This window comes from Tamandua tetradactyla, chromosome 5 (genome assembly GCF_023851605.1).
Source record: "Tamandua tetradactyla isolate mTamTet1 chromosome 5, mTamTet1.pri, whole genome shotgun sequence".
NCBI classification, from domain to species: Eukaryota; Metazoa; Chordata; class Mammalia; order Pilosa; family Myrmecophagidae; genus Tamandua; species Tamandua tetradactyla.
Window position 1 is genome coordinate 98,853,941 of NC_135331.1, and position 27,206 is coordinate 98,881,146.

The 27,206-nt window shown below is 43.0% G+C and overlaps 1 protein-coding gene across 6 annotated transcripts; it reads right to left on the minus strand.

Annotated features, from left to right (window-relative positions):
• Window positions 1–20,311: 20,311 nt before the first annotated feature.
• LOC143684629 (natural cytotoxicity triggering receptor 2-like) lies at window positions 20,312–26,907 on the minus strand. Of its 6 annotated transcripts, XM_077161761.1 has the most exons (8): window positions 26,520–26,907; window positions 25,917–26,030; window positions 24,851–24,960; window positions 23,437–23,536; window positions 22,945–23,286; window positions 22,237–22,279; window positions 21,296–21,395; window positions 20,312–20,901 (listed from the first exon to the last, which is right to left on the minus strand). In XM_077161761.1, exons 4-8 carry the CDS (start codon window positions 23,486–23,488, stop codon window positions 20,869–20,871), a joined length of 570 nt encoding a protein of 189 aa, XP_077017876.1. In that variant the 5' UTR covers window positions 23,489–23,536; window positions 24,851–24,960; window positions 25,917–26,030; window positions 26,520–26,907; the 3' UTR covers window positions 20,312–20,868. The 6 variants fall into 6 exon arrangements, with proteins under 6 accessions (XP_077017876.1, XP_077017874.1, XP_077017873.1 ...); XM_077161759.1 differs by having other exon boundaries at window positions 20,312–21,395; window positions 25,987–26,030; XM_077161758.1 differs by having other exon boundaries at window positions 20,312–21,395.
• Window positions 26,908–27,206: the final 299 nt, after the last annotated feature.

Genomic DNA, 27,206 nt, shown 5'->3' on the forward strand with positions numbered 1-27,206 from the left:
GTACCACATCACCTTATGCTAGTGGGACATGCAGGCAGACAAGCACCACATATTGGGCAGGATAAGAAAATCAGAGTCAAGAGACTTCACAGGAAAGTCTTTCAACCTGCTGGGTCTCACCCTCAGAGAAAACTGATGCAAGTGACTCTTTCCTCCTGATAGGAGGCCAGTTTGGTCTGGGAAAATCTAGCTGGGGTCTGTAATACATAAGTAGACCCTCCTAAGGGTGGGGAAAGGCGCTATACAGGCAGGGCAAGAAACAAGAAAACAAGAACTGAAAAACTGCTCTGTTAAACAAAACCTAAGCTAGTGGTCCAGAATAAACTGAACTGAATGTCAAAGAGAAGACAGACAACAAATTCATCCAGCAAGAAAATTCTAGGTAAAAGAAGTGAAAGCAATCTCCAGAATAAGCTAATTAAGGAAATTAAATGCCTAAATGCCAACAAAAAATAGCAAATCATACTAGGAAAATTGAACATATGGCCCAGTCAAAGGAACAAACCAACAATTCAAATGAGATACAGGAGTTGAAACAATTAATTCAGAATGTACAAACAGACATGGAAAACCTCATCAAAAACCAAATCAATGAATTGAGGAAGGATATAAAGAAGGCAAGGAATGAACAAAAAGAAGAAATCAAAAGTCTGAAAAAAACAAATCACGGAACTTATGGGAACGAAAGGCACAGTAGAAGAGATGAAAAAAAACAATGGAAACCTACAATGTTAGATTTCAAGAGGCAGAAGATAGGATTAGTGAACTGGGGGACTGAACATCTGCAATCCGACAAGCAAAAGAAACTATAGGGAAAATAATGGAAATTTACAAGCAGAGACTCAGCAAATGGAATTGACAATATGAAGCGCACAAATATACATGTTTTGGGTGTCCCAGAAGGAGAAGAGAAGGGAAAAGGAGGAGAAAAACTAATGGAGGAAATTATCACTGAATATTTCCCAACTCTTATGAAAGGCTTAAAATTACAGATCCAAGAAGTGCAGCATACCCCAAACAGAATAGATCCCAATAGGTGTACTCCAAGACACCTACTAATCAGAACGTCAGATGTCTATCCCCCTTCTTCTGCCCAGCTCCTGAGATCGCCTTCTTCCCAAACTCCCCATCACCCCCCTGCCCCTCTGACATGCTCTCTGCTGCTTGACAAGGAGCCCCTCTTCCCAGCAGACAGCACTTAGAAGAAGGAGTTGCCACTTTGTGCTGTGGCCACCCCACCTGGGTCTGTGAGGTGAATATCCTCCACGCAGAACCAGGTTTCAGGTGCCACAAGGGTGCAGAGTCTGTTCGGCAAGTGGGTTTTTGGTCCTCTGGGGAACTCAGCTGGAATCTCAGGAATGGAAGGTTCAGAGAGACAGGGCCCAAAATCCTGGGAGGTTCCCCACCACCACCAACTCCCACCCCACCCATGCACCCTCAAGGACAAAGCTTTCCCCAGCCAAACTTAGACAGATGACTCTGGTGGGAACTGGGCCCAGGTGGGACTGGGACAGGGAGGGAGGGGGCAGAGCTGGAATCCCCGTCTATTGACCTTCTTCCTCTGGCCCTACAGATTCAGGACAGGAGAAGATGCTAGAAGTTGGGTCCCAGGAGAGGTAAGGAAAGGCAGCTTTATCTGCCCACCCCTCTCCTCTCAGTGTGGCTTCAGGAGCAGAGAGTCTCAGTTTCTCTGCCTCCAAAATGGTGATATTGTACCCTCTCCTGGAGGTCAATAGCCCTGGGTAGACTTCCTTGACCTTCCCTTAGAGGCTTTTTCCTGAGTCCTTCTACCTGGAGCCCTCTTCTGTGGACCACCTGCAGAGGTTCCCACCAGCCCACAAGACTGCTTAGAGCTAAACGGTCTGAGATCCTTTTTCCCCAACACTTCTGCCACTCCCTTGCTGCCTCCCAGATGTGCAAACACAACACAGTTAGAGGTGAGGACCTGATCGAGTCAGGGCTCATTGCACTCATCCTCCCACTGTATGGCCAATTTCATGGCGGGTTAAGTATCAGACAAGTAGGATATATACAACATACTCTCAAATGTTAGAAAATAGATAATTTTATGGAAGGATAAATGGATCTGTTAATAGATAGATAATGAATGATGAGAGGTGAAGAATGATATAACAAAAATATAATGCAAACAAAACACAAATAAAATATAACGCAAAATACTAATAGTTGATAAATCTGGGTATCTGGGTGGGGGGCATGTTGGAGTTCTATGTATTGTTCCTGTATTAATTTTGCAACTTTCCTGAAGTTTGAATTTATTAAAAAATAAAAAGGTTTTTTTTTTTATCACTTTTGAATATATTTGTGTGGGTTTATATCCGGGTTCTTCATTCTGTTCCATTGACCTCCACCAATGTAACGTTAGTCTCTCCCTCCACCAATATTACAGTCTTGATTGTTGTAGCTACACTGTAAGACTTAACATCAGGGAGATTCTTCTGGCTTCGTTCTTCTCATCAAAATTGCTTTAGCTGTTCTAGGTACTGTGTTCCAAATTTATTTTATAGTAATCTTGTCTATGTATTCAAAAACCTTTAAGATCATTTGAAAGGTAGTGCATTAAATCTTTAGGTCAATTTGGGGAGAATTGGTGTATTTGCTATCTTGATATTTTTAGTCCATGAGCACACTATATTTCTCCATTTATTTAAATGTTCTTAGTTTCTTCCCAGCATTTTGTTATCTTCAGCATACAGATCCTGTATGTGTCATAAGTTTATACCTGGGTATTTCATTTGGGGGAGTGCTAGTAAGTGGTATTTGTGGAACGAGTTGCTATGTGGTGTATTATAGCAACACAGGCTCAGGTGCAACAGAAACTCTCAGGAAATGACTGTTTTATTACTTAAACAGCACAGAGGGTCTAAAAGAACAGTGAAAGAGATCCCTTCACAGCTAGTCTCCCATGGAGGTCAACTCTTGGTTGAAGGTCAATGGATGGCAGCTCCACATGCCCCACTTCATGTCAGACAAGAGAGTCCAGTTGTACTGTTGAGCATTTATACACCCCGGACGGAGGGCCCTACCACTGAGAGTTCCTGCCCTGATAAGCTACTGGGGTTGCTTATTCCTGGTTTCAGGTTCAAGGTATGGACAAAGACTGAAACATCTGCAGAGGATTCCTCCTCAATCTGTTTCATATTGTCAACTCCATTTGCTGAGTCTCTGCTTGTAAATTTCCATTATTTTCCCTGTAGTTTCTTTTGCTTGTCGGATTGCAGATGTTCAGTCCCCCAGTTCACTAATCCTATCTTCTGCCTCTTGAAATCTAACATTGTTTTTTTTCATCTCTTCTACTGTGCCTTTCATTCCCATAAGTTCCGTGATTTGTTTTTTTCAGACTTTTGATTTCTTCTTTTTGTTCATTCCTTGCCTTCTTTATATCCTCCCTCAATGGGGGTAGGCAAGGGTTGGGAAATGGCTGCTGAGTCTGTGTCTGTGGTTTCTCCAGTAGTATTGTGGTTTAATTTGTTTTCATGTGGTTGTAATTATATAGAAATGAAAATTGTTTGCATTGATCTTATATTCTGTGACCACGTTAAATTCACTTATTAGTTATAGTAGGTTTCATTTTGTAGATTTCTTGGGATTGTCTATATAGACAATCATGTCATCAGCAAATAAGGATATTTTATTTCTTCCTTCTCAATCTGTTTCCTTGTATTTCTTTTCCTTGCCTTATTACCCTGGCTAGAACTCCCAGTATGTTGAATAAGAGTGGTTAGAGCTGACATCCTTGCCTTGTTTCTTATCTTTCATTTAAGCACCTTTACCATATCCACTTTTAAATTGCCTTGAGTAACAGAAGGTATTATAATTTTTGTTTCAATCATCAAATATGATTCATAAAGCTCATGAAGAGTCTGTTGTATGTACTCATATTTCTGCTTTTTTCTGTTATTCTTTTTTAGTACTTCAGGATTCCTTCTTTTACCATTTTCTTTCCATTTGAGGGGTTTGCTTTTGCCAATTTTTGAGGGTCAATCTGCTAGCAATAAATTCTTTTAGCTCATTTTCATTTGAGAATGTCGTTATTTCTCTTTCTTTCCTAAAGGATAATTTTGCTGGATATAGAATTAAGTATTAGCAATACTTTTCTTTCATGCTTGAAAATGTTGTGCCATTTCCTTCTGGCATTCATGGTTTTAGATGGTAAGTCCACTGTCATCCAAATTGGTGCTATCCTATAACTAATGCGTTGTTTCTCTCTGTCTGCTTTCAAGATATTTTTCTGTGTCTTCAATTTGCAGAAGTTGATGATGTGTCTTGGCATGGATTTCTTATCATTTACCCCCATTTGAGGTTCACTCAGCTTCTTGAATCTGTAAGTTGTGTCTTTTTCCAAATTTGGAACATTTTCAGCTATTATTTCTTTGAATACTATCTCAGGTCTACTTTCTTTCTCCTGTCCTCTTGGAATTGTATGATCTGAATATTGGACCCTCTGTTATGGTCCCATAGGTGTCTGCAGCTCTGTTCATTTTCTCCCAATCTGTTTTGTCTCTGTTTTTCATGTTGATTGAATTCTATTGACTTGTTCTCAAGTTCACTATTTTTATCCTTTGTCATCTCCACTCTATTTAACCCTCCAGTGAATGTTTTTATTACTGTTGTGGTATTTTTCAGTTCTAAAATTTCCATTTGTTTCTTTTTTTAATAACCTGTTACTCTGATGAGATTTTATATTTTTTTATTTGTTTCAAGAGACCTCTTAAATTGATTGTTGAAGGATTTTTATGATAGCTGCTTTAAAACCCACATCAGAAAATAAAATGTCAATGGCTGAGAGAGTCCAAACAGAGTCAAGAGGTTATCCTGGAGGTTATTCTTATACATTAAATAGATATCACCTTTTTAGTTAAAACATAATGGAGTGACTGGAGGGAGCTGCCTGAAAATGTAGAGCTGTGTTCCAGTAGCCATGTTTCTTGAAGGTGATTGTATAATGATATAGCTTTTGCAGTGACTGTGTGACTGTGAAAGCCTTGTGTCTGATGCTCCTTTTATCTACCTTATGGACAGATGAGTAAAACGTGTGGATTAAAAATAAATAACAGGGGTAACAAATGCTTCTCTGAATTGATGCAAATTTTCTAAAACGATCATGATGATGAATATACAACTATGTGATGATATTGTGAGTTATGATTATATATCAAGAATGGAATGATCATATGGTAAGAATTTTTGTGTTTGTATGTGATTGTTTTTAATAAATAAATAAATAAATTCATGTCAGATTATTCCAACATTGGATTCATCTGTGTTGGCATCAGTTGTCTTTTCTGATTCAAATTGTAGTTTTCCTATTTCCTGGTATGACCAGTGCTTTTTTTAATTGTATCCTGAACATTTTGTCTGTTATGTTAGGACGCTCTTGGTCCTATTTAAATATTTCATCTTAGCAGGCAGTCATCCTGTTTTGCTTTAGCACACAAATCCTGTCCTATTTTTATGGGCTATGGTTCCAACGACAGTATAATATTCAGAGCCTTTGCAGTGTATATGGGTCTGATAGGTTTATCTAGTGCTTTGGGAGTGCCTCTCTCCTTGCTTCCAGGCCCTACTTGTACTGCTAGCGGGAGCAGAAGGGATTTTCCCAGTTCCAGCTGCCCAATGTCTCTAGGTGGGGGAGAGGAATACCAGGTCTTCAGGAATGGAAAAGCTTCTCTGGCCAGATGTTTGTCATGACAGGATCTCCCTTGCCCACTGTCTGCCCATCCCCCCATCTCTGGACAGGGAAAGGGACTCTCAGGCTAACAGGAGGGACAAAGAGGTTTCTCAGGCAGACCACGCATCATGCTGGGGTACCACTTCCTGGTTCCACCAGCTCTCAGTTCAGTGGCAGAGGAAAGTCTCAGGCCTGGCGGGGAAGGACAGCACTTCCCTTGGCTGCTTATTGTTAGTAATGCGGCCATCAATTCTTCTTATTGTGGTGTCAGGTTTGTCTGTTGTCGGTGGAATTCCCTTTCAATCTCATGGAGGAATGAGTATATCCAGCCTCCTTCTTTTGCCAGCTTGTGGGTAGAGAAATGCCAGGCCTGGTCAGTGTCGCCTGTGAATTCTATTCAATATTTCTGTCTGAAATGGTTTCTCTTTTTAGAGTAGATTATTAGTTATGGTAAAATGGTTCATTAAAAATTGATTCCCACACTACTCTTACAATTTTCTGTATAGGACTTGCTTTTATTATAATTGTATTTTAATTTATTTGTTCATTAGTTTAAAATCTCATTTCTGCCTACCCTATCCTGCCAAGCTCTATTCTCTGAATACAAGCAATATGAGAGCAGAAAATTTGTCTGTCTTATTTAATAATCTAGTCCTTGTGTCTAGAATGAGAGACTCCATAAATATTTGTGAAATGTAAGTATGAATGCATAAGCTCTCCTTTTGTTACCATAGTTTTTCAGTTAATACCCTTGAGTTTTCCAAGTAAATAATTATATAACCTGTAAATATTGGTAATTTGGCCTATTTATTTACATTTATATATCCAATCTTATTTTCTTACATAATTACATTTGCCAGTACTATCAGAAGCATATTAAGCAATATTTTGATATTGAGCATTTTTTCTTGGTCCCAACTTTTAACATTTCCTCATCAGTATAGTTTTAGCTGATTACTTCAATAGATCATTTTTAATCAATTAATAAAGCAGTTTTCTATTTGTTGAAGTAGAAAAGCTTTCTCTAGAATGAATGTTGAATTTCACCAAACATCTTTCTCCCATTTATTAAAGGTTTTTCTCCTTTGATTTACAAAGTGGACTCAAACATTGGTATAACATTGATAGCTGAACAGCTTTGCATTCACACAATACAGACTATTTAGTCATGATATGCTATTATTTCCATATGCTCCTGTCTTTAGTTTGTAATATTTTATTTTTAATTCTGTAGCCTTTCTTTGCCAAGTTTTTATGAAAGGATTTAAAAAAGAAATTCCTATCTTGCTATAATCGGTGGAAAGCATTTCTTCTTTTTTCTTCTCTGTAGCAGTTTGAATTTGATAGGAATTATCTGTCCCTTGGAAGTATATTGAGACTTACACTTATATCTGGGCCAATTTATAAGTGGATTTTTAAACACCCATATTGGTATCTTCCATGGTTAATTGTCTATTGATGGTTTTAACATCTTGAACTAATTCTGTTAACTCATATTTTCATTGACAAAAATCTATCTGTGATAGGTAGAAAAAAATGGCAGTGGTTCACTCCCTAATCCCAGGAACCTGCGACTATTACCTCATATGGCAAAATATATGATTAAGTTAAGGATCTTGAGAGGCAATATTTATCAGGATTATCTTCAGGGATCCTAAAGGCAGACACACACACGGTTATAAGGGAGAGACCCAGAGATGCACACAGAGGAGAAGGCAGTGTGACCACAGAGGCCCAGGCTGGCACCACACTGATGGTCACCAGGAGCTGAAAGGGGCAAGGAGCCCGAGGCAGCATGGCCCAGCCCACACCTGCCCTCAGAGCTGTGAAAGGACAAATCTCTTTTGTGTTAAACCACCACATTTGTGGTAACTTGTTACAGCAGCCTTAGGAAAGTAATACACCATCTAATCAGGATTTTTAGTTTTTGTAATTATAGAATTTCAGCGAATTCATGCGTTTTCTAATACATTTCATATTTGTAATTTCAGCAGGTTTGTCATTCGTAATGGAACATAAACGAATTTCCTTTTAAAACCATGTTTTTCCTGAAACATTTTTATTCATTTAATTTTAATTTTTCACTTTCTTTTGGATGCATATAGTTTTCCAACTATATGCTTATATTTTATATATATGTATATGTACTTAAATGTAAATGAGTTGTAAAATATTTAGCACTTTGTATAGGTTTTTAATTTACACTAATAGAATATAATTTATGTTACAATTAAATACAAAAATGAATAATCAAATTATTACAAATAATAGGAAAGACTATTAAGTTAGCTAGATATAAGATCAGTACACAAAATTCAGTTGCGTTTGTATTCACAAACAATAGACAAGTACAAAATAAGATTTTATAAACATACTATTTTGGGCCACCTTTATAACTAGAATGCAATAATTATTTAAACTTACGTCTTTTGGGATTTGTCTCAGTGCTTACCACCACCATTTGTTGGCCCTTTAAACATTTTAACTATCAGCAAATTGAAACAAATAGTCAAGTAATATTTTTTTCCAAGAGGGGTCTTAGTTCCTGTCAGGCATAACACCGTTTGGTTGTCTACACAGTGAGGATAGCTTAGTGAGACAAGAGTCTTGGATCAGAACAGGTCTCCTTGTTCTCCACAGAAGCTCATCTGTTGCCCTCTGACATCTGGTGTTGCAGCAGAAAGCTCTGAAGCCAATGAGACATTTTTCCATTTGGATATAATCTTTTCTGCCTGCCAGTCCTGAAGCATGTAGGCTCTTCCTAGAGGAATACGTAGGTATCACTATTGCTGACCCGGGTTTGGTTCCCCTTTACCTCTGGACAGACAGAAGGATCATACTTTTCAGCTCCGTGATAAAGCATATGACTTGCTTGGCTAGTGAAATGTGAGCGGCATTTAAGGGCCAGTGCTCAACCTCCCAGCACTTTCTTCCCTGCCATGACAACTAGGAAAGCACATGTTGATGTGCAGGTCCATAAAATCAATGCGCTGAGCAGATATCTGCCCGGGAGAGTCCTCAGATCTTGTGGTGAGCTTCACAGGATTAAGGAAAAAGCTCTGGCTTGGGAGCGCCACCTGCTGTTGACAAGCAGTAAGTGCATGCAGGCAAATTCCCTGTCTCCCTCGGTTTTTTTCTCTTTTCTATTTATTTTATGTTTTTTTAAACATATTTTTATATCTATATATATTTTATTAGGAGTAATGTTGTTTTTATTTCTTATTTTATGTTTTTTTAAATTATTTTCTCTCCCTTCTGTGAGCACCAGTCTGAGCTCATTCCCAGTATATCTGTGTCTCCTTAAGACACTGAGTCCTACTACTTTTGAGGTGTATTTTTTTCCTTTCATATTTTTATTATATTTTAAATTTTTATTATTTATCATTATTTACTTTGTTTTATTAATTTTGGGGTGCATGGGCCGGGAATCAAACCCAGTTCTTCTGCGTAGCGGGCAGACATTCTGCCACTGAAATACCCATGCAGCCCTGCCAAGCCTTTAATGGACCCTCAGTAAACCTGTACCCCATACATGAGATCTGGGCCTCGGTTTGGTGGGGAATTACTGACAAACCAAGTGCAAAAGAAAGCCTTCAATGCAAAACCAAGTAAATACGAAACTTTAGACGAGTGAAGTAAACCAGCTTGCAAAATGGCCTTAATTAAATGCAGTGAACACAACAGAAAGTCACAAGGCATGTGAAGATCCAAACAGAAATGGCCCAGCCAATTGACCAAATCAAAACTCTGGAGGGGGCACAGAGTATGGAACAATTACTCAAGAATATTTATAAGGAAATAAAGGACATCAGGAAGACACTAGAAGAGCATAAGAAGAATTTAAAAGATTAAATAGAAAAGTGGTTGATCCCACAGAAATAAAGGATATAGTAGACCAAAACCCAGCTTCATACTTTATGGTGAGAGACTGAAGGCCTTCCCCCTAAGATCGGGAACGAGACAAGGATGCCCATTGTCACCACTATTATTCAGCATTGTACTGGAAGCCCTAGCTGGAGCAATTAGACAAGAGAAAGAAATAAATGGCATCCAAATAGGAAAGGAAGAAGTAAATTTTTCATTATTTGTGGACGACATGATCCTGCACCTAGAAAATCCTGCGAAATCTGTAACAAAGCTACTTAAGCTGATAAACAAATTCAGCAAAGTGGCGAGATATGAAATGAAGGTATAAAAATAATAATTTTCTATACAAAAGCAATGGCCTATCTGAGGAGGTAATTAAGGAAAAAATTCCATTCAAAATGGTCACCAAAATAATCAGGTATTTAGGAATAAGCCTAACCGGCAAGGTCAGGGATTTGTACAGAGAAAACAACAAAACATTGCTAACAGAAATTTAAAAATGGCCTAAATAGATAGAAAGACATTCCATGCTCATGAAAGGGAAAGAGACCCCAAATAGCTAAAACTACCTGTTAAAAGAAGAGCAAAGTAGGAGGACTGTCAGTGGGAGGACCTTCAGTGGAGGACTGTCAGTGGAGGACTGTCAGTGGAGGACTGTCAGTGAAGGACTGTCAGTGGGAGGACTGTCAGTGGGAGGACCATCAGTGGGAGGACTGTCACTTCCTGACTTTAAAGCTTACTACAAAGCCAAAGTAGTCAAACAGCATAGTACTGGCACAAAGATAGGAATATTGACCAAAGAAATCCAAAAAGAGTGTGGAGATAGACCACCAAATCTATGGACACTCGATCTTCAATAAAGCCCCCAAATCCACTGAACTGAAACAGAACAGTCTTTTCAATAAATGAACATGGAAGAATTGGATATCAATAGCCAAAAGAATGAAAGAGTATGTCTACCTTACACCCTATACAAAAATTAATTCAAAATGGTTAAAGACCTAAATGTAAGATCCAATACCATAAAACTTCTAGAAGAAAATGCAGAGCAACATCTTCAAGATCTAATAATAAGAGGTAGTTTCTTAAACTTTACATCTAAAGCACAAGCAGCAAGAGAAAAAAATAGACAAATGGGAACTCCTTAAGATCAAGAGGTTCTGTGCCTCAAAGGACTTTGTCAAAAAGGCAAAGAAGCAGCCAACTAAATGGGAGAAAATATTTGGAAACTACATATCGAATAAAGGCTTGATATCCTGTGAACATAAAGAAATTGTACAGCTCAACAACAAAAGAACGAACAGCCCAATTATAAAATGGGCAGAGGATATGAATAGACACTTTTCCGACAAGCAAATACAGATGGCTAAAAAGCACATGAAGAGATGCTCATTTTTATTAGCTATAAGGGAAATAAAAATTAGGATAACAATGAGATATCACCTCACATTTATAAGAATGTGGCTATTAAACAAACGGAAAACTACAGCTTTAAAGAGGATGTGGAGAAATCTGAAAACTTTTTCGCTGTTGGTGGAAATGTATAATGGTGCAGCCACTGTGGAAAACTGCTTTAGTGATTCCTTAGAAAACTAAATATTGAGTTGCCCTATGACCCAGCAATACCAGTACTCAGTAATACCCAGAAGACCTGAAAGCAGTGATATGGGCAGACATTTACACACCAATGATCATAGCACCACTATTCACAATTGCCAAAAAATGGGAACAACCCAATGTCTATCAACAGATGAGTGGATAAACAAAATGCGGTATATAAATACGATGGGATAGTGTGCAGCAGTAAGTTGAAACGAGGTCCTGAGCACGTGGCTGAAACTTGAGGGCATAATGTAGAGTGAAAAGTCAGATACGAAAAGACAGATGCTGTATGATTTCACTATTATGACTCTGGTAAATGTAATCTCAGCGATTACACCATAGAATTTGGCAGACCTAGCACACAAAAGCTAGAGACAGGGGAAAGGATACCCAGTGAGGTGGAACCTAAATGCCAGGGAACGGGTAAGAAGTGATGGTAACTAATTAGCAGGGCTATAAGCAACATTACCATTTTGAAGGTGAATATAATTGAAAGGGAATGTATAATGATTAAATCTACAATTATAAATAAGTTCTCGTATGAACTATTTCAAAGGTTCAATGGTGGAAAAGAGTCAATGGTAGAGGAGTATGGAGGAAAACTAAAAATGCATGCTATGGCTAACACTTAACAGGAAGACATCAGTAACACCATAGCAATGCCAAGGGCAACTAATTGTGGTGGGGAGGGACAGGTGATAGGGGTAGTTTTGATTTGATAGTTGGTGATGCTGTGTTTGTCAGTTCTTTATCACAATGGACTAACGAAAGTTGTCTGAAACTGAGAGTGCTGCTGATTGTGCAGCCAAGTGAGAATACTGTGAGACATGGTTTGTTTATTGGCATCCCTAATGTCCCATAGATTAAGGGAGCCAAAGGTTAAGATGACTGAGAAACAGAATGGTGAACTGTGATACATTTATGTGATGGAATACGGTGTGACTTCAAAAAGGAAGGATATCAAGAGGCATGCAACAACTGACTGGGACAATGGGATGTGCAAAATAAGCCCAAAACAAAAGAAGAGGTATGCTAAGTTCTCTTTCAGAAAATACTTATAAGAAAATTGGGGCCTGGACAGTAAGCCCTTATAGCAGCCACACTAAGTCTGAAGTTGTAAATGTATTTCTAGATTCTGAGACACTGAACTATATATGTATCAGCTGGTATTTATTTGCCTGGAACTTTGAATAACTCTGTAACTGAAAAAGAGATCAGGCCTCTATTAGAATTTAAAACAAAACCAATTTGGCTGAGACTAGGATAAATCAGAAAGCAGGGTAAAAGATGATAGTGTATGTACTCTAGACCTTTACCTATATGAGACCAAAGGCAGAGAGGTTTTCAGTACCACATAATCTAAATCAAGCTGTCTGGATAGCTCATTTAAAACCCAAACTCCTTAGGAGTCCAGAATGGGAATGAGGGCTTGTCATTTTGCATAGCTTAATACAATACCAGGATGCATCTCAGACTATGGTGTCCTGATAATTTAAAAATATTGGTAAAGTCCCTTGAGGGTCTGAAGGAAATATATATATATATATATTTATGGAACTATGAAACTTTCCTAGCTGGGAAACCCCAGATACCCTCTAATCATTGAGGACTACCAAGAAAATAGGCCAAGCCCTTGATTTTTAGTTTTGCTCTTATGAAACTTATTTCTGTAGGGAAAACTAAGATTACCCATAATAAGGCCTACAAGTTGCTTCCAGGAAACCTATTTTGTTACTCAGATGTGGTCTCTTTCTCTCACTCTCGCGCTCGCTCTCTCTCTCTCTCTCTCTCTCTGCCCAACTCTGTAAGGAAAATCATCACTCTCCCCCCTACACAGGACATGACATTCAGAGGTGAAAATCTCCCTGACAACGTAGGGCATGACTTCCATGACTTCCAGGGATGAGTCTGGCCCTGATACTGTGGGATCAGCAATGCCTTCCAGACCAAAAGGGGAAAAAGCAGTGTAATAAAATAAGGCATTATTGGCCAAGAGAAATCATATAGAGTCAAGAGCTATTCTGGAGGCTACTCTTTTTTTATTCCTCTCTTTTTTCGCATGGGCAGGCACTGGGAGTCAAACCCAGATTTCCAGCAAGGCAGGTGAGAACTCTACCACTAAACCACCATCACACCAGTCCTGGAGGCTACTTTTATGCAACCTTCCGTAGATAGTGCTAATTACCATGGTTTGCGAAACCTCAACCAACATCACTCCTGTTGACTCTCACTAGGGCTAGTGTGGCCATGGTGGCTCAGTGGCAGAGTTCTTGCCTGCTGTGCTGGAGACCTGGGTTCAATTCCTAGTACCTACCCATGCAAAAATAAGTAAATAAATAAGTAAAATTCTTTTAAAAGAATACCTAGGGCTGAAACTAAGACTCTATAAAGGTTTCATGCACTGAGTTTGCTTTCCTGGAACATGTAATTCCTGGGGCCTTCCTAGGCAAGATAAATTCTGAAATCCAGAGGGACCAGCCTCTCCAAGATTATTATTGATTGGTTATATCCCCCTATTCTTTCTCAATACAAAAAAAGGGCATTGCCCAAAGATCCCTATAGATTGGGAGAGGGAGCACAGGAGAAGGAGGAGATATAACAGAGAAAAATAGGATTTAACAAACAACTATGATTATAATCACTATATTAAAATTCCTTCTACCATTGAAATACTAGTGATCAATGAAAGAGAGGGGTAAGGGGTATGGTATGTATGAATTTTTTCTGTTTTCTTTTTATTTCTTTTTCTGAATTGATACAAATGTTCTAAGAAATTATCATGATGATGAATATACCAAAAAAAAAAAAAAAAAAAAAAAACCTTTCCTAGATCCTTTCTCTCCCCATCTTACCCCAGACTAGTTCAGGTGTTTGCTGAATGGGCTTTTCATAACTCCCTAGGAATATGTGTTTCTATCACTGTTTTTACCAAATTAAATTGTAAATGACTGTTTATTCATCTTTTTTTCTTTACTTTAAAAGAACTGTCTTGATAAAAAAAATTAGGTAGATTGAAATACTAGTGGTCAAAGAGAGGGAGGAATGAGTGGTACGGATATATGCGTTTTTTCTTTTCCTCTTTCTTTTTCTGGAGTGATGCGAATATTCTAAAAATGATTGTGATGATGAATATACAACTTTGTGATGATATTGAGCCTTTGATTGTATACCATGGATGGACTGTATGTGTGTGAATTTTTCTGTATAAAATACATAGAAAAAATTCTACCCACCAGTGTTTTGGAGCATCAAGAAGGAAAAATCTGAGATGGTGGAATGGTAACCCATCACCGATCATGAAATCTGTTCTGTACTACTTGTTGAAGCATGCTTTGAAAATTATTTTTTTCTTTTCTTCGTACACATGCTTAATTGTACAATAAAAACGTTAAAAAATAGAAAAACATCCCACGCACACACACAAAAAAATTCTAATATAAAACAAATTCAAAGCCTTCTGTTTCCTAGCCTTTAGAGTTAGGACTTGTTGTCAAAGTTCACTTGGGTGGTAATTTCCCCATAGTTAAAGGTGAGAGGAAAATCTTGGAAAACTTCATAAGCAAAATCAACACCAGGGATACCAAACACCTCCATCAGGGGTAAAAGTAAAATACAGATCAAGGGCTTAGTTTGCTGACTCCCACCCTTAAAGGAAGAAGTAAACAAAGAAGAGCTAGATGTGGCATCCACAAGAGAGCGCATCCAACCCTGGATGGAGCAAAGGGGGCTCCAAAGACTTGGTACAGGGATGTCTCGGGATGGCAGCTGGCAGGAAGCCTAGAGGGAAACTGGTCCAGAACGGGGCAGGAGGACTCTAGACCACGTCAGGGATGTCTTAGAGGGATAAACCGTTCGAGGAGCTATGCTTGAACACACTGAGGTGGCATTTACATTTGTGATATAGTGTTTGGAGATGTAATGATAGTACGTAGAATATGAAGCAAATGAAAAAATAAGGCAATTACTAAAAACAGGGAACACAAAAGTTGCACCAAAAAGGAAATGTAATCACATAAGCCACATGGCTAGGCTATGAAAAATATTTACATGATCCTTAAATATAAAATCTAAATAGTAATGTTACTAACAACTATAATTTGACTATATTGGGACAAAATGATTAGGGAAAGAAGGGTGGACATTAGAGTGATGTGAAAAAGGGACAATCTTCCATAGTGCATGTTTAATGGATAATATATAAAACTGTAAAATCAGCAAATATCAATATAAGAATAAATAAAAATATTTAAACCAATTTCATAAGGAAAGAAGAAACTGGTGTGCTGAATGTTGAAGCACAAGAACGGCTGCTTTTAGTAAAATACTTTCACAAGCCTTTGATGTTTGAACACAGGTATATGCATTATTTTGATGAAATTTTTAAACTTAATACTGCAATAACCATCGTTGTACCCTTTTTCAATTCCTAGATTTAGAATTGCTGAGTCAAAGACTATGTCCCTTTTTAAAAATGGATTTTGATTCATCCCACCACACTGTCTTTCAGAAAGGTGATATCAATTATTTTTATCCAGCAGAGGATGCAATTACCTTTTCCCTACAAGCTTTTCAACCATAGTTTTTATCATTTATTTCAACTTTTGTCAATTTGGTGAGAAAAGTAGTTTTGCATTTATTTGAATGCGATCAATTTTAAATGTATTTTATTAATAGTGCACATTTATATTTCTTCTGTAGAAAATTACCTGCTCATATCCTTCTCCTAATTTTTTTCTATTGAAGTTTTCATTTTCCCTTATTAATTTAAAGGACCTTTATCCCTTTATCTACTAAATAGGAAGGAAACATTTATTCTCAATTCTCATTGTCTATAAAAGTGTGCTTATCATATTTTTTTATGATGTTCAAGTTTTGATTTTATATAGTGGACCTAGTATCCTTTCCTGTATAATTTCTGGCCTTGGGATCATGATTAAAACATTCTACTCCACTGCAAAATTATATAAAATGTATTTTTATTTTCTTCTAGAACTTTTCTGTATTGCTACTTCGTATATACATATATACCATTGAAAATCAAGAAAACATGCTTTGAATGTTGATTAGTAGTGAAGATAGGCATTAATTAAGGAGATGGCATGTCACAGGCATTTTTTTAATGTTTGGAAGGGTGTATTCATTTATTTCCAGTGTAATCCTTCCTATGAGAGATTCCCAATCCCATTTACAAAAAGAGAAAACTGAAACTGTAAGACATTTAACAAATTGCTCAAAGATTTCAAAGCCCCAAAAAAGAGGCAAACTAAAGACCCCTTGGGAGAATGGTGAGAAAGGGGGAAAATTCAACTTCCCCAAGTGGAGAATTCTTGATTTTCTCACAGGCAGTGGGAACAACCAAAGCAATAGGATGAGCTCCCAATCTTGAGGTTTGCGCATATGAAACTTAACCCCACAAAGGATAGGCTAAGCCTACTTAAAATTAGGCCTAAGAGTCACCCCCAAGAGAACCTCTTTTGTTCCTCAGATGTAGCCTCTCTCTCTCAGCCAACACAACAAGCAAACTCCCTGCCCTCCCCCCTTTCCACACGGGGCATGACTCCCAGGGGTGTGGACCTTCCTGGCAACATGGGACAGAAATCCTAGAATGAGCTGGGACTCAGCATCAAGGGATTGAGAAAACCTTCTCAACCAAAAGGGGGAAGAGCAAAATGAGACTAAGTAAAGTGTCAATGGCTGAGAGATTCCAAACAGAGTGGAGAGTTTATCCTGGAGGTTATTCTTTTTAGTTAAGGTGTAATGGAGAGGCTGGAGGGAACTGCCTGAAAATGTAGAGCTATGTTCCAGTAGCCATGTTTCTTGAAGATGATTGTATAATGATAAAGTTTTCACAATGTGACTGTGTGATGGTGAAAACCTTGTGTCTGATGCTCCTTTTATCTACGGTATGGAGAGATGAGTAAAACATATGGATTAAAAATAATAAATAATAGGGGGAACAAATGTTAAAATAAATTTAGTAGATTGAAATACTAGTGATCAATGAAAGGGAGGGGTAAGGGGTATGGTATGTGTGAATTTTTGTCTGTTTTCTTTTTATATCTTTTTCTGAATTGATGCAAATGTTCTAAGAAATGATCATGATGATGAATATACAACTATGTGGCAATATTGTGAATTACTGATTATATATGTAGAATGGAATGATCATATGGTAAGAATGTTTGGGTTTGTATGTTGTGTGTTAAATAAATAAAATTTTAAAAATTAAAAAATAAAAATGAGGCAAACTGTGGACCTAAACACAGACTACGGCACAGCTTTCTTACTTAGCTCCCTTGAAATCTAAAATTCAGTGTGCGCATAGAGTCTAGTTACCGCTAGAGGTTACCCATGCTGGCCAGCTGTGGGACACCAGGAAAGTCTGCAGACCTAGCGCCTTACGCAGATGGTCCACCTCTGACCGTCCCCTTTCCCAGCTCCCCAACCGCGCAGGGAGGGCACTCGTCCTGACCACATTTCCTGGTGAATGTTGGTTTAAAACCCATCTCTGGGTGCTTATCTTCTGGTTCCCGTGGGCGGCAGCTCAAACTTGTTCTGTTCTCGCAGTCTTTCAGAGAAGCCCCCAACTTAACAGGACACAGCCAAGCCCCAACCCCACCGCAACCCTGTGCCCTGCACTGGGGCTGTCACCAAAGATTCTCCAGCCTGGGCTCAGGAGCAGAGCCTGCCGGGTCCTCTCATCCGCCTACCTCCCACCCCACCTCCCTGACCACTGAAGAAAATTCCAATATATTTAGCTATAATATTTAAACTCTTTTATTCATTTCACAAGTAATACATAAATATATAGAGAGAGAGAGATTTTTTTATTAAAAACATACAGTGCAGTCATATGCAAATAAAAAGTTAAGGTCGCCTTCACCACCTTTTCCCCCCCTATCTAATCACACTCCTTTCCTCAGAAGTTGCCCCATTATTAGTTTGGCGTATAACTTTCCAAACCATGTCCATGTTTCAACAGGCATGGGTTTATGTACATATGCAAATATACTGCTTTGAGTTCATTTGATTTTATATAAGTGGGATTATACTGTACATGCTATTCTGCAGCGATTTAGCAAGACATTTGGAGATCTAGCTGGGTTCACATAGGAGATCAATCCCATTCTTTTTAAGTTGTTACTTAGTACTGTCTAAAGGAGGTATACATAAGTTATAACATTCCCCTAGTTGTTACTTAGTACTGTCTAAAGGAGGTATACGTAAGTTATAACTTTCCCCTGGGAGGCTCCCTGTTACACAGAATGTGCAGTGAACATCCTCGTGGGTGTCCCTTCGTGCCTATATGTGTGTTTGTTTCTGTGTGTTTCTCAAGGATTGACACCTAGAAATGGAATCAGTAGGTCCAAGAACGCACGTTAAACAACATAGATTTATGTCGCCTTCCAAAATGTGGAGCCATGCATACTTACACTATCAAGCTAAGAGTAATACCTCATTCCCCACATGCGCTCCAACCTTGGGTGTGAACAACCTTTTCAAATTTTTGTCGAAGTGAGGAATAAAAATAATAATGTGATTTGCTTTCATTTACAAATGCCTGTTTTTTAATGTCCTTGTAAATTATCTCTGAGGACACTTATTTCAGTTAATTAAAGTTTCTCATCCATTTCCTGAATTCTTGCTGTTATTTAGAGTCCTGTGCTCCATTTGTTTGTGTTGCTTCTTTTCTTTCATGCTATTAATTTCCACATATGTATGGGTTCCTTGACTGTCCAATATTATTGATGAACGAAAGACTGGGAGGCATATTCTCCTGCTCTTATTCTGAGCTGTTAAAGTTTCTACTTCTGACATTCTGATTTTTCTGATCTTATAAATTGTAGCCCTCGGAAACTTCTCAGACGTCCCAGTGTGCTAATAGTAAATTTTCTTGTTTAACTTGAATTTATCTTATTTTTAAATGTATGTTTTCTGCTGTTTTCAAAGATCTGAAGTCTGAAGAGCGAAATGCCAGTGGGCCATTGGGTGAGGTGATCCTTCCTCCACCCCTCCACCCTCAAGGCTTCGGGGTGCGGCTTTCTAATCGAAGCACACAAGGAAACACACATGACCTGCCTGTCCAACAGTGCAGGTTTTTCCCCTTAGTTGGCAGAGTTGTATTTGTCCTAGAGGTAGCAGAACTGGGCCACAAACCAGACCAGACCTTGAGGGGACTGCGAAGTAGAAGTGCTGGGGAGTTCCAGAGAGGCCATGAGGCAAGGTCAGAGTTCTGAAGCAGGAGAAATCAGCCAGTAGCCGTTTGTAGAGAGGGAGAGGTTGACATGGGGAGCCACCTAGACTGTACAGATCCTCCAGGATGCACAGATCCTCTAGGGTGCACAGGTCCTCTAGGATGCACAGATCCTCTAGGGTACACAGATCCTCTAGGATGCACGGATCCCCTTGGGTGCACGGATCCTCTAAGATGCACAGATCCTCTAGGGTGCACGGGTCCTCTAGGATGCACGGGTCCTCTAGGATGCACGGATCCTCTAGGATGCACGGATTCCCTTGGGTGCACGGATCCTCTAAGATGCACAGATCCTCTAGGGTGCACGGGTCCTCTAGGATGCACGGGTCCTCTAGGATGCACGGGTCCTCTAGGATGCACGGATCCTCTAGGATGCACGGATCCTCTAGGATGCACAGATCCTCTAGGGTGCATGGGTCCTCTAGGATGCACGGGTCCTCTAGGATGCACAGATCCTCTAAGATGCACGGATCCTCTAGAGTGCACAGATCCTATAGGGTACACAGGTCCTCTAGGATGCACGGATCCTCTAGGGTACACAGATCCTCTAAGATGCACAGATCCTCTAGGATGCACAGATCCCCTAGGGTGCACAGATCCCCTAGGATGCACAGATCCTCTAGGGTACACAGATCCTCTAGGATGCACAGATCCTCTAGGGTGCACAGATCCTCTAGGGTGCACGGATCCTCTAGGATGCACGGATCCTCTAGGGTGCACGGATCCTCTAGGGTGCACGGATCCTCTAGGATGCACGGATCCTCTAGGATGCACGGATCCTCTAGGGTGCACGGATCCTCTAGGGTACATGGATCCTCTAGGATACATGGCTTCTCTAGGGTACAGAGATCCTCTAGGGTGCACGGATCCTCTAGGATGCATGGATCCTCTAGGGTGCACGGATCCTCTAGGGTACATGGATCCTCTAGGATACATGGCTTCTCTAGGGTACAGAGATCCTCTAGGGTGCACGGATCCTCTAGAATGCACAGATCCTCTAGGGTACACAGATCCTCTAGGATGCACACATCCAAGTGGATGTGGAACAGCCTGAAATGAGGGGCATGAAAAGAAGGAGAGAGCAGGGAGGCAAAGAGGGGAGCCAGAGCAGACAGTGGAGTGACCTGGGTGATTTATGGGAGATTAAATGTACAAGGAAGAGACCCTGAAAGAGGAGGACTTGAAGGTTGGCGTAAAGAGGCTGACTGGGTCCAGATCCCATGATGGATCAGGGACATTGAACCAGGTGGCCTGGGAGGGCTGCAAAAGGGGAGTGGGTTTCACATGGAGGACAGCAGAGTTGGGGAGAGCCATCTGGGAGACCTGTGTCCATCCCAGCAGGGGACTCAGGAGCTGCTGACAGACCTTTCCTCAGAGAGGCTCATGGTGGTCATAGAAGGGAGGAAGTGCTGCTCCAGGGACGGACTGAGCAGGGGCAGCTGTCAGAAACCTCTCATGCCACTGCTCCCCCAGCGTTCTTACAACCCTGAAGAGTGAGAAGAAGGAACTTTACAACGGGAATTATATGCCCTGCTCCCTCCCCCCAGCCTGCCTGGCCCCTCCAGGTCTCGGTCATTTCCCAATGGGCTGACTTCTGGTTGAACAGGTCCATTTTAATGATGCACCGAGTGGAGCATGACTATGTATCTGTGTGAGTGTGGGTATGTTCGGGCAGGGAGTTTGAAGGAAAAGACCTCAGGGGCTTGTAACAAGCAAACAAGTTGGCAGAGATGGACAGAGCCACAGATACTCAAAGCTCATTTTCAAACTCCTCTGTAACTTCGGCTTCATCCCTTGTGCTGGCCGTCTTTCCAAGAAGAGCTGTCCCCCTGCTCCACTCCGCCTCCCGTACCCCAGAGCCAAGCCCAGGCCCCACTTACCCTGCAGCCCCAATGCCACCTGCAGTGCAGGAGCACTCCCAGGGCTGACAGCAGCAGGCTCTTGGCTGTGAGGAGTCCATACAGCACGGAGAAGAGGGGACTGTGGCAGATGGGGAGTTGGGTTCCAGGGAGACAGGAAGGAGAATAGCTGGGAGAAGCCTGGCTGTGCTGATGGCAGCCGCTTGGGCCCAGAGTCCGAGGTGCCTGGGGTTGCAACCTGATTCTGTGCCTGAACTACCCTGAACTCGCCATGGGCTCGGGTTGCAAAATGTGAGGGCAACATCCAGAGGCAGCTGACTCTTCCAGGGGAACAGAATGCCGTGAGTCCCTGACAAGACCAGGTCTGGAGGGGCCTGGCATCCTGCAAGAAGCAGAGGCTCCCAAGGAATGGGGAAAGGACTAGAGTCCTTTGGTCATGGGGGCAAGGATTTCCCTGCCAGGGGCATTGGTGGCAGGGATATGGGGCAGGAGAGGGAGCAGAGAGCTGTTGGGGCCAGAGGGAAAAACAGGCAACTTGGGGTTTAGGAAGAAGACTCCCTGCAACTGGCCTAGGCAAACCCAGGATGGTGGCTACCCTGAGGGGGCCTGCGGAGAAGTCTGGGGCCCCGGGGAAGCCCTGGACCAGGAGTTCTCTTCTTGGTTCTGGCCCTGAAGGGACTTGGGACAGGTCACGTGCCTTCCCTGCACCTCATTTTCCTCAGCTGTGAAATCAGCACTGATAAGATCTCTTTCATCCCTAACACTGTGGCTATTGCTAGGCTTCCTCATGGGGTGAGTTTAGAGCTACTCCTTCACCCCTGCTCAGTCCAGCCAGGCTCAGATCTCATAGCTCATCTCCTCTAGGAAATGCCTTTTTTGTCTCCCCTTTTCTAAATCAAAGGCCACACAAGTCATCTGTCCAGCCCTTCCCAAGCCCCTCCCTGGTGAGCCCCCAGACCTACCTGGGCTCATAGTCCTTGGTGGAAACTGGACCAAGTCGCCGCTCTGAAAAGGCAAGTGCAGCAGATGACGACACAAAGAGGGCAGCGGCAGTAAAGGTCCCCAGAATGGAGAAAGGGTCAGCCCCCAGAGTCCTAAAGGGAAGAGGGAGGGGCCAGAGCCAGCCCCCTAGACTCCTCAGCCAGGGTGGATTGGGCTCCCCAGGGGAGGAGGCTTCGCCAGAGCTGGTGGAAAGAGAGAAGCAGGACGGGGTGGAGGGGATGGGAAGGGGCAGAGAGAGTCCGATGCTGAGTCACCCCAAGGGCAGGGAGATTAGGACAGGCTCCTGTGGAGACCCCACAGGCCACTTATCCCAGAGCCTGGGCCTGTAGCATCCGAGACCTCTAATCGCGGAGTCCTGAACGCCTTCTGCCTTGACTCCTGGCACAGAACACCTTTGTGCCCAGCCCAGGTTGCATTTGTGCAAGTAGGTGGTCTGGGGTTCCCAGCCAGGGGTCCTGTGTCAGGTCTCCCTGTTGGGGCCAGAACACACCAGGATGTAGGTGATACCTGTGTTTGGGCTCTGGGAATCCACCTGCCCCACAGGTAGGGTGGGAGGAGGCAGAGGAGCTGGTGGTGGGAGCTGGGGTGATGGAGGCACGGGCAGGGGGTCAACAGATGTGTTTCCCCAGAAACCACAGGCAGACCTGCTCCCTCATCAAAGAGCTCACCTGGAATCACCACCAGGCGGATGTTTTTGAGAATTTTGGTGATGCGCATGGAAGAATTCAAGGTCGCACACCAGTAGCTTCCTGAGTCCCTCACCTTGAGCTTGGTTATGGTGACATTAAAGAAGCCAGAGTCAGGGTCATCCCAGACGGTGTATCGAGAGGCCCGGATCAAGGTCCTGGGCTTGAAAGCGGTGACTAATCGGGGACACTGGAGCAATTTTTTCCTGCACAAAGTTTTGAACTTATATGGGCCTCCTCTGTGTGCATACGGGCAGCTCACAGACACCGCCTGCCCTGCCACCGCACGTTTCTTCTCTGCCTCTGGTCTCCATGCCCAGGAGCCTATAGAACAAGCCCTCAGGTCAAACAGAGGCATGGGGCACCCCCATGCCCAGTGCTGGCCCCACCTGCCCCCAACCAGTCCCCACAGCCGCTTCACACCTCCTCTCCCCTCCCTGCCCACCTTCCCTCTCTCCGGGGCCTGCTGCTCACCTGAGACCAGGAGCAGCAGGATGAGCGGCAGGTGTGAGGTCTCCCATGCCATGCTGCCTGCTCTCCGTTCTCCTGGGCGCGGAGCTGGATATGCAGTGATCTGTCCAGATATCCCAGTGCATCGAGGTGGAAGGATTGAGAAAAGTAAAGGTCTTAAATTGGGTAAGTGTGAGTCCCGAGAGGCCAGCTCTGTAGCCAGAGGGAGGGTCGGGTCTCCTGGGAGCTCTCCAGCTGCTCCTGTCTTCTCTCCCCTGTGGGGTGCTCCTCCAGCCCCCCGCCCAGCTCCAGCCCTCACCCAAATCCTGTGTGCTGATCCTTCTCCCCTCCCCAGCAACCCACCCACCCCACCCTGGGGAAGGACAGGCTGAGGGCCTGTGGGAGCTCAGGGGCCCTGTGAGGACTGGCTAGCCCGAAGGCCCTCTAGTCCCCAGGGACACCAGCTAGGGCCAGGAGTGTGCGTGGTCGGAATGGCCCAGGCCCACCTCACCGCCCCCAAGGACATGTCCCATGGCAGTTTTCAGATGGGCCTGTCTTGATTCCATGATAACAAATGGGATCCATGGTGCGGGCTTCCCGGCCAGCCAACCCCCAGCCATTTCCCCCACTCATCACTATCCCTCTCACACACACACCCCATAACACTCCCCGAGAAGGAGGCCCAATATTAAACACCAAAATACCAATGACCACATTATTTCATGTTTCATATCCTACTTAGTGGGTAGGTTTGTGTGCAGTAGCCAAGTCTTCTATTTAGTACTGAAGACAAATTGCATGTCCCTTCTACACTCTATTGTACATTGACTTGGATGTAAATAAGCAATGAAACAAATAGTATTAAAGCTACTAAAGATTTTATCTACATTGTCCCTAGGGCCCATAGGAACTAAATGCTGGGAACCTTATAACCCTTCAGCCACCCCACCCCACATACACCTTTTCCCTGGGGGAGCAGCTGAAACCCAACCCCTTGTCAACTAGATTCACAGGGAAATTTATGTTTTCTCTTGGACACCCTTGCACTTTCTCTATAGTGAGCTTTCAGAGTGGCCAGTAGGTTCTGAACAATTTTTGCATGTTGATAGGTGGAGCAGAGATTTGAGTACTAAGAATACCATAATATGTGTTCCCCTCTCCCCGCCCCCGTCCCCACCCTTTTAGGCAAAGAACCCTGACTTAATTCTTTGCGGCAACGTGCTCCTGCCCTGCCATGTGTCTTCACTTCCCTAGAAGCTGGGGGTGGTCATGTGACTAAGATCCCACAAGGACTTGTAAACAGAAATGTTTCTGTGTTTTTCTTAAGATCCCCATAAAAGACTGTTGGCACCAGAGATGAACTTATGGGTAACTGATTTAAATGCTTTGGCATTTCACCCAGCTTTTTCTACACTAATTTTGCAGAACAAACACCCACCTTTCAGGGCTTCAAACAGCTTTCATGTATTTTTGCTCATCCATCTGTGGGTTGGATGAGAGGGTCAGCTGTGCCAGGCTGGACTCAACTGGACTTGGTTCATAGTTGCACTTAAAGTTAAGAAAATCAAGAGTGAAATGTAGAAAGCCCTAATTAATATTTACCTAATTATGCCCCTTTCCTAAACTCTGATTTTGCATGAATGACTTTCTGCTTAGGAGACTGAATGAGCTCCTCTAATGCAAATCAAGACAGACATTTAAGTCATTGATTGAGAGCTCTAAATCCTTACACACCCTCTCCACGACTCCTAAGACATGCTACAAATGGGCTCAAATAAGCAAAACAGACACTCTAATCATTAATTAGCACAAAACTCCCCAACTGATCTGTACAACATGACAGGTAGGAAATTTTGACCAGTTGAATTAGAATCTGCCTAACAAAACTGCCTGTATATGTATCAGTTCCTTTACTGCCTCCATTCACTCAGCCCCCAAGTCCTGCAGATGTTTCCAGCTGGGGAGGGGGCAGGGGATGGGGTCTGGATTCCTCATCTCCTCCACCCCAGGCCCTCACCAGCCACAGTGAGAACTGCCTGACCGAGCTGCCAGCATGCAGACTCACCCTCTTTCAAAGCAGACCTCCCTTAAACAGCTCTGGCCTCTCCCTTGCTCAGAAACCGCAGTGGCTCCCAAGTGCTTCCCAGATGAAGCCCGGAACTCTGGCCCAGAACCCAAGGCCACAGCCCATCTACCTGCCCAGACTGGGCTTCCAGCATGTGGCTCGTGGCGTTGAAGGACGCAAGGCCAGGTATGGATCTCTGGCCTCCACCTGCTGGCTGAGGGAGCTGGGCACATTTTTCCATCAGTTTCCTCACTGAGAAAAACGGACCTGATCATTGCCTAAAAGAACTCTTGGAAGAACTAAATGGGATGATGACAGCATGGTACCGGGGATATGGAGGAGATTGAACCGATGCTGAGCTAATTTAGAGAGTATGGGGTCAGGCTCACTACGAATAAAATCAGAACCCATCCCTAATCAACTCCTGTGAATCTGACACCTGTGTATGTTGAGGAGGAGACTTGGGAGAAAGGAGCCCAGACCCACGTCACTCTTATGTCCCAGGATACTGGGATGTCCTCCAAGGTACTCAGAGCAGGCCGCAGACAGGAAGCTGCAAAAGGAGATGATGGGGTAACTCAAAATGAATGGGAGAAAAGGTGTTATGTGTCCATTTTACAGACAGAGAAACTGAACTGTAGTCTGCCCTGGATCCATTCTGGGAGAGGAGGGAAGGAATGGACCACCATGTTCTCAGCCCTCCCAGCTCATCCTCTAGGCTCCTATGAATGGGATTGGGAGAAGTTGCTGAGGCTCCTGAGTTCCCCTCAGGGCCTTCTCAGAGGGTGGGAAGAGGTGCCTAACACCCCCCAGGACCGTGTGCCTTCTGGCAGGACTTCTGCTGTGCTCTGTCCTGATAGTGGCTTCTTGACCCCCATTCTCTGGGGACACTTCTATCTCCAGAATCCCACCACAGATCCTGCCATAGCCCCTCCTGGAAAAGTTTAACCTGTGACAGGGGCTGCCACGAGCAGAGCCACCCCCATCCCAAATGGGGCATTAGATCCCAGGGCCAGGCTTCCCTCCCTGCAGCTCCGCGTACCTGAGGCTCCAGATCCAAGTTGCCAGAAGAGACCAGGGCTCACGACAGCTCCAGCAGAGTCCTTGCCTGGGGACCGAGACCCTGACAGAGGGTGGTCACCCACTCACACAGTTGAGCCCACAGTGCGAGGAGGGGGCAGACTCCACCCTTGGAGAGCTCACTTCTCCCTGGAGAGGGAAGACCCACTTGCAACACAGCAGATAGCTCCGAGCTGACCACAGGTTGGAGGGACAATGAGATAGCGGTACGTGGGCAAAGACGACCTTGGGGGTGTCCTTTCCCAGTGGTCAGCAGTGGCCAGAGAAGAGGGATATTTGTGTAGGAAACAATTGCCACACACCTCCCACGTAGCAACCCCCGCCCAGGGGCCGCCTTCCGCCCCCTCAGGGTCATGAGACCCTGTGCAGGGAGGGGAAGCTGGGTTCAGCTGTGGGCCCGTGGCCCCGCCCCCCGTCCCCCCAAGAGCTGGCCTCTGCATGGCAGGCGGTTCAGTGGAAGCCTGTGCCTCACCCCTGGTTTCCTGTCCTATCTGTGGGTCAGGCTTCAACCAGAATTCAGTCGAAAAGGCGGAAGTTAGGAGGAAGTTCGGAGGCTGGTAAACAGCATAGCCTCCTTGGGCACCATGGGGCGGACCGCTGACTGTCTCTGGGCCCCAGTTCCCTCGTCTGTGAAAAAAAAAAAAGAAAA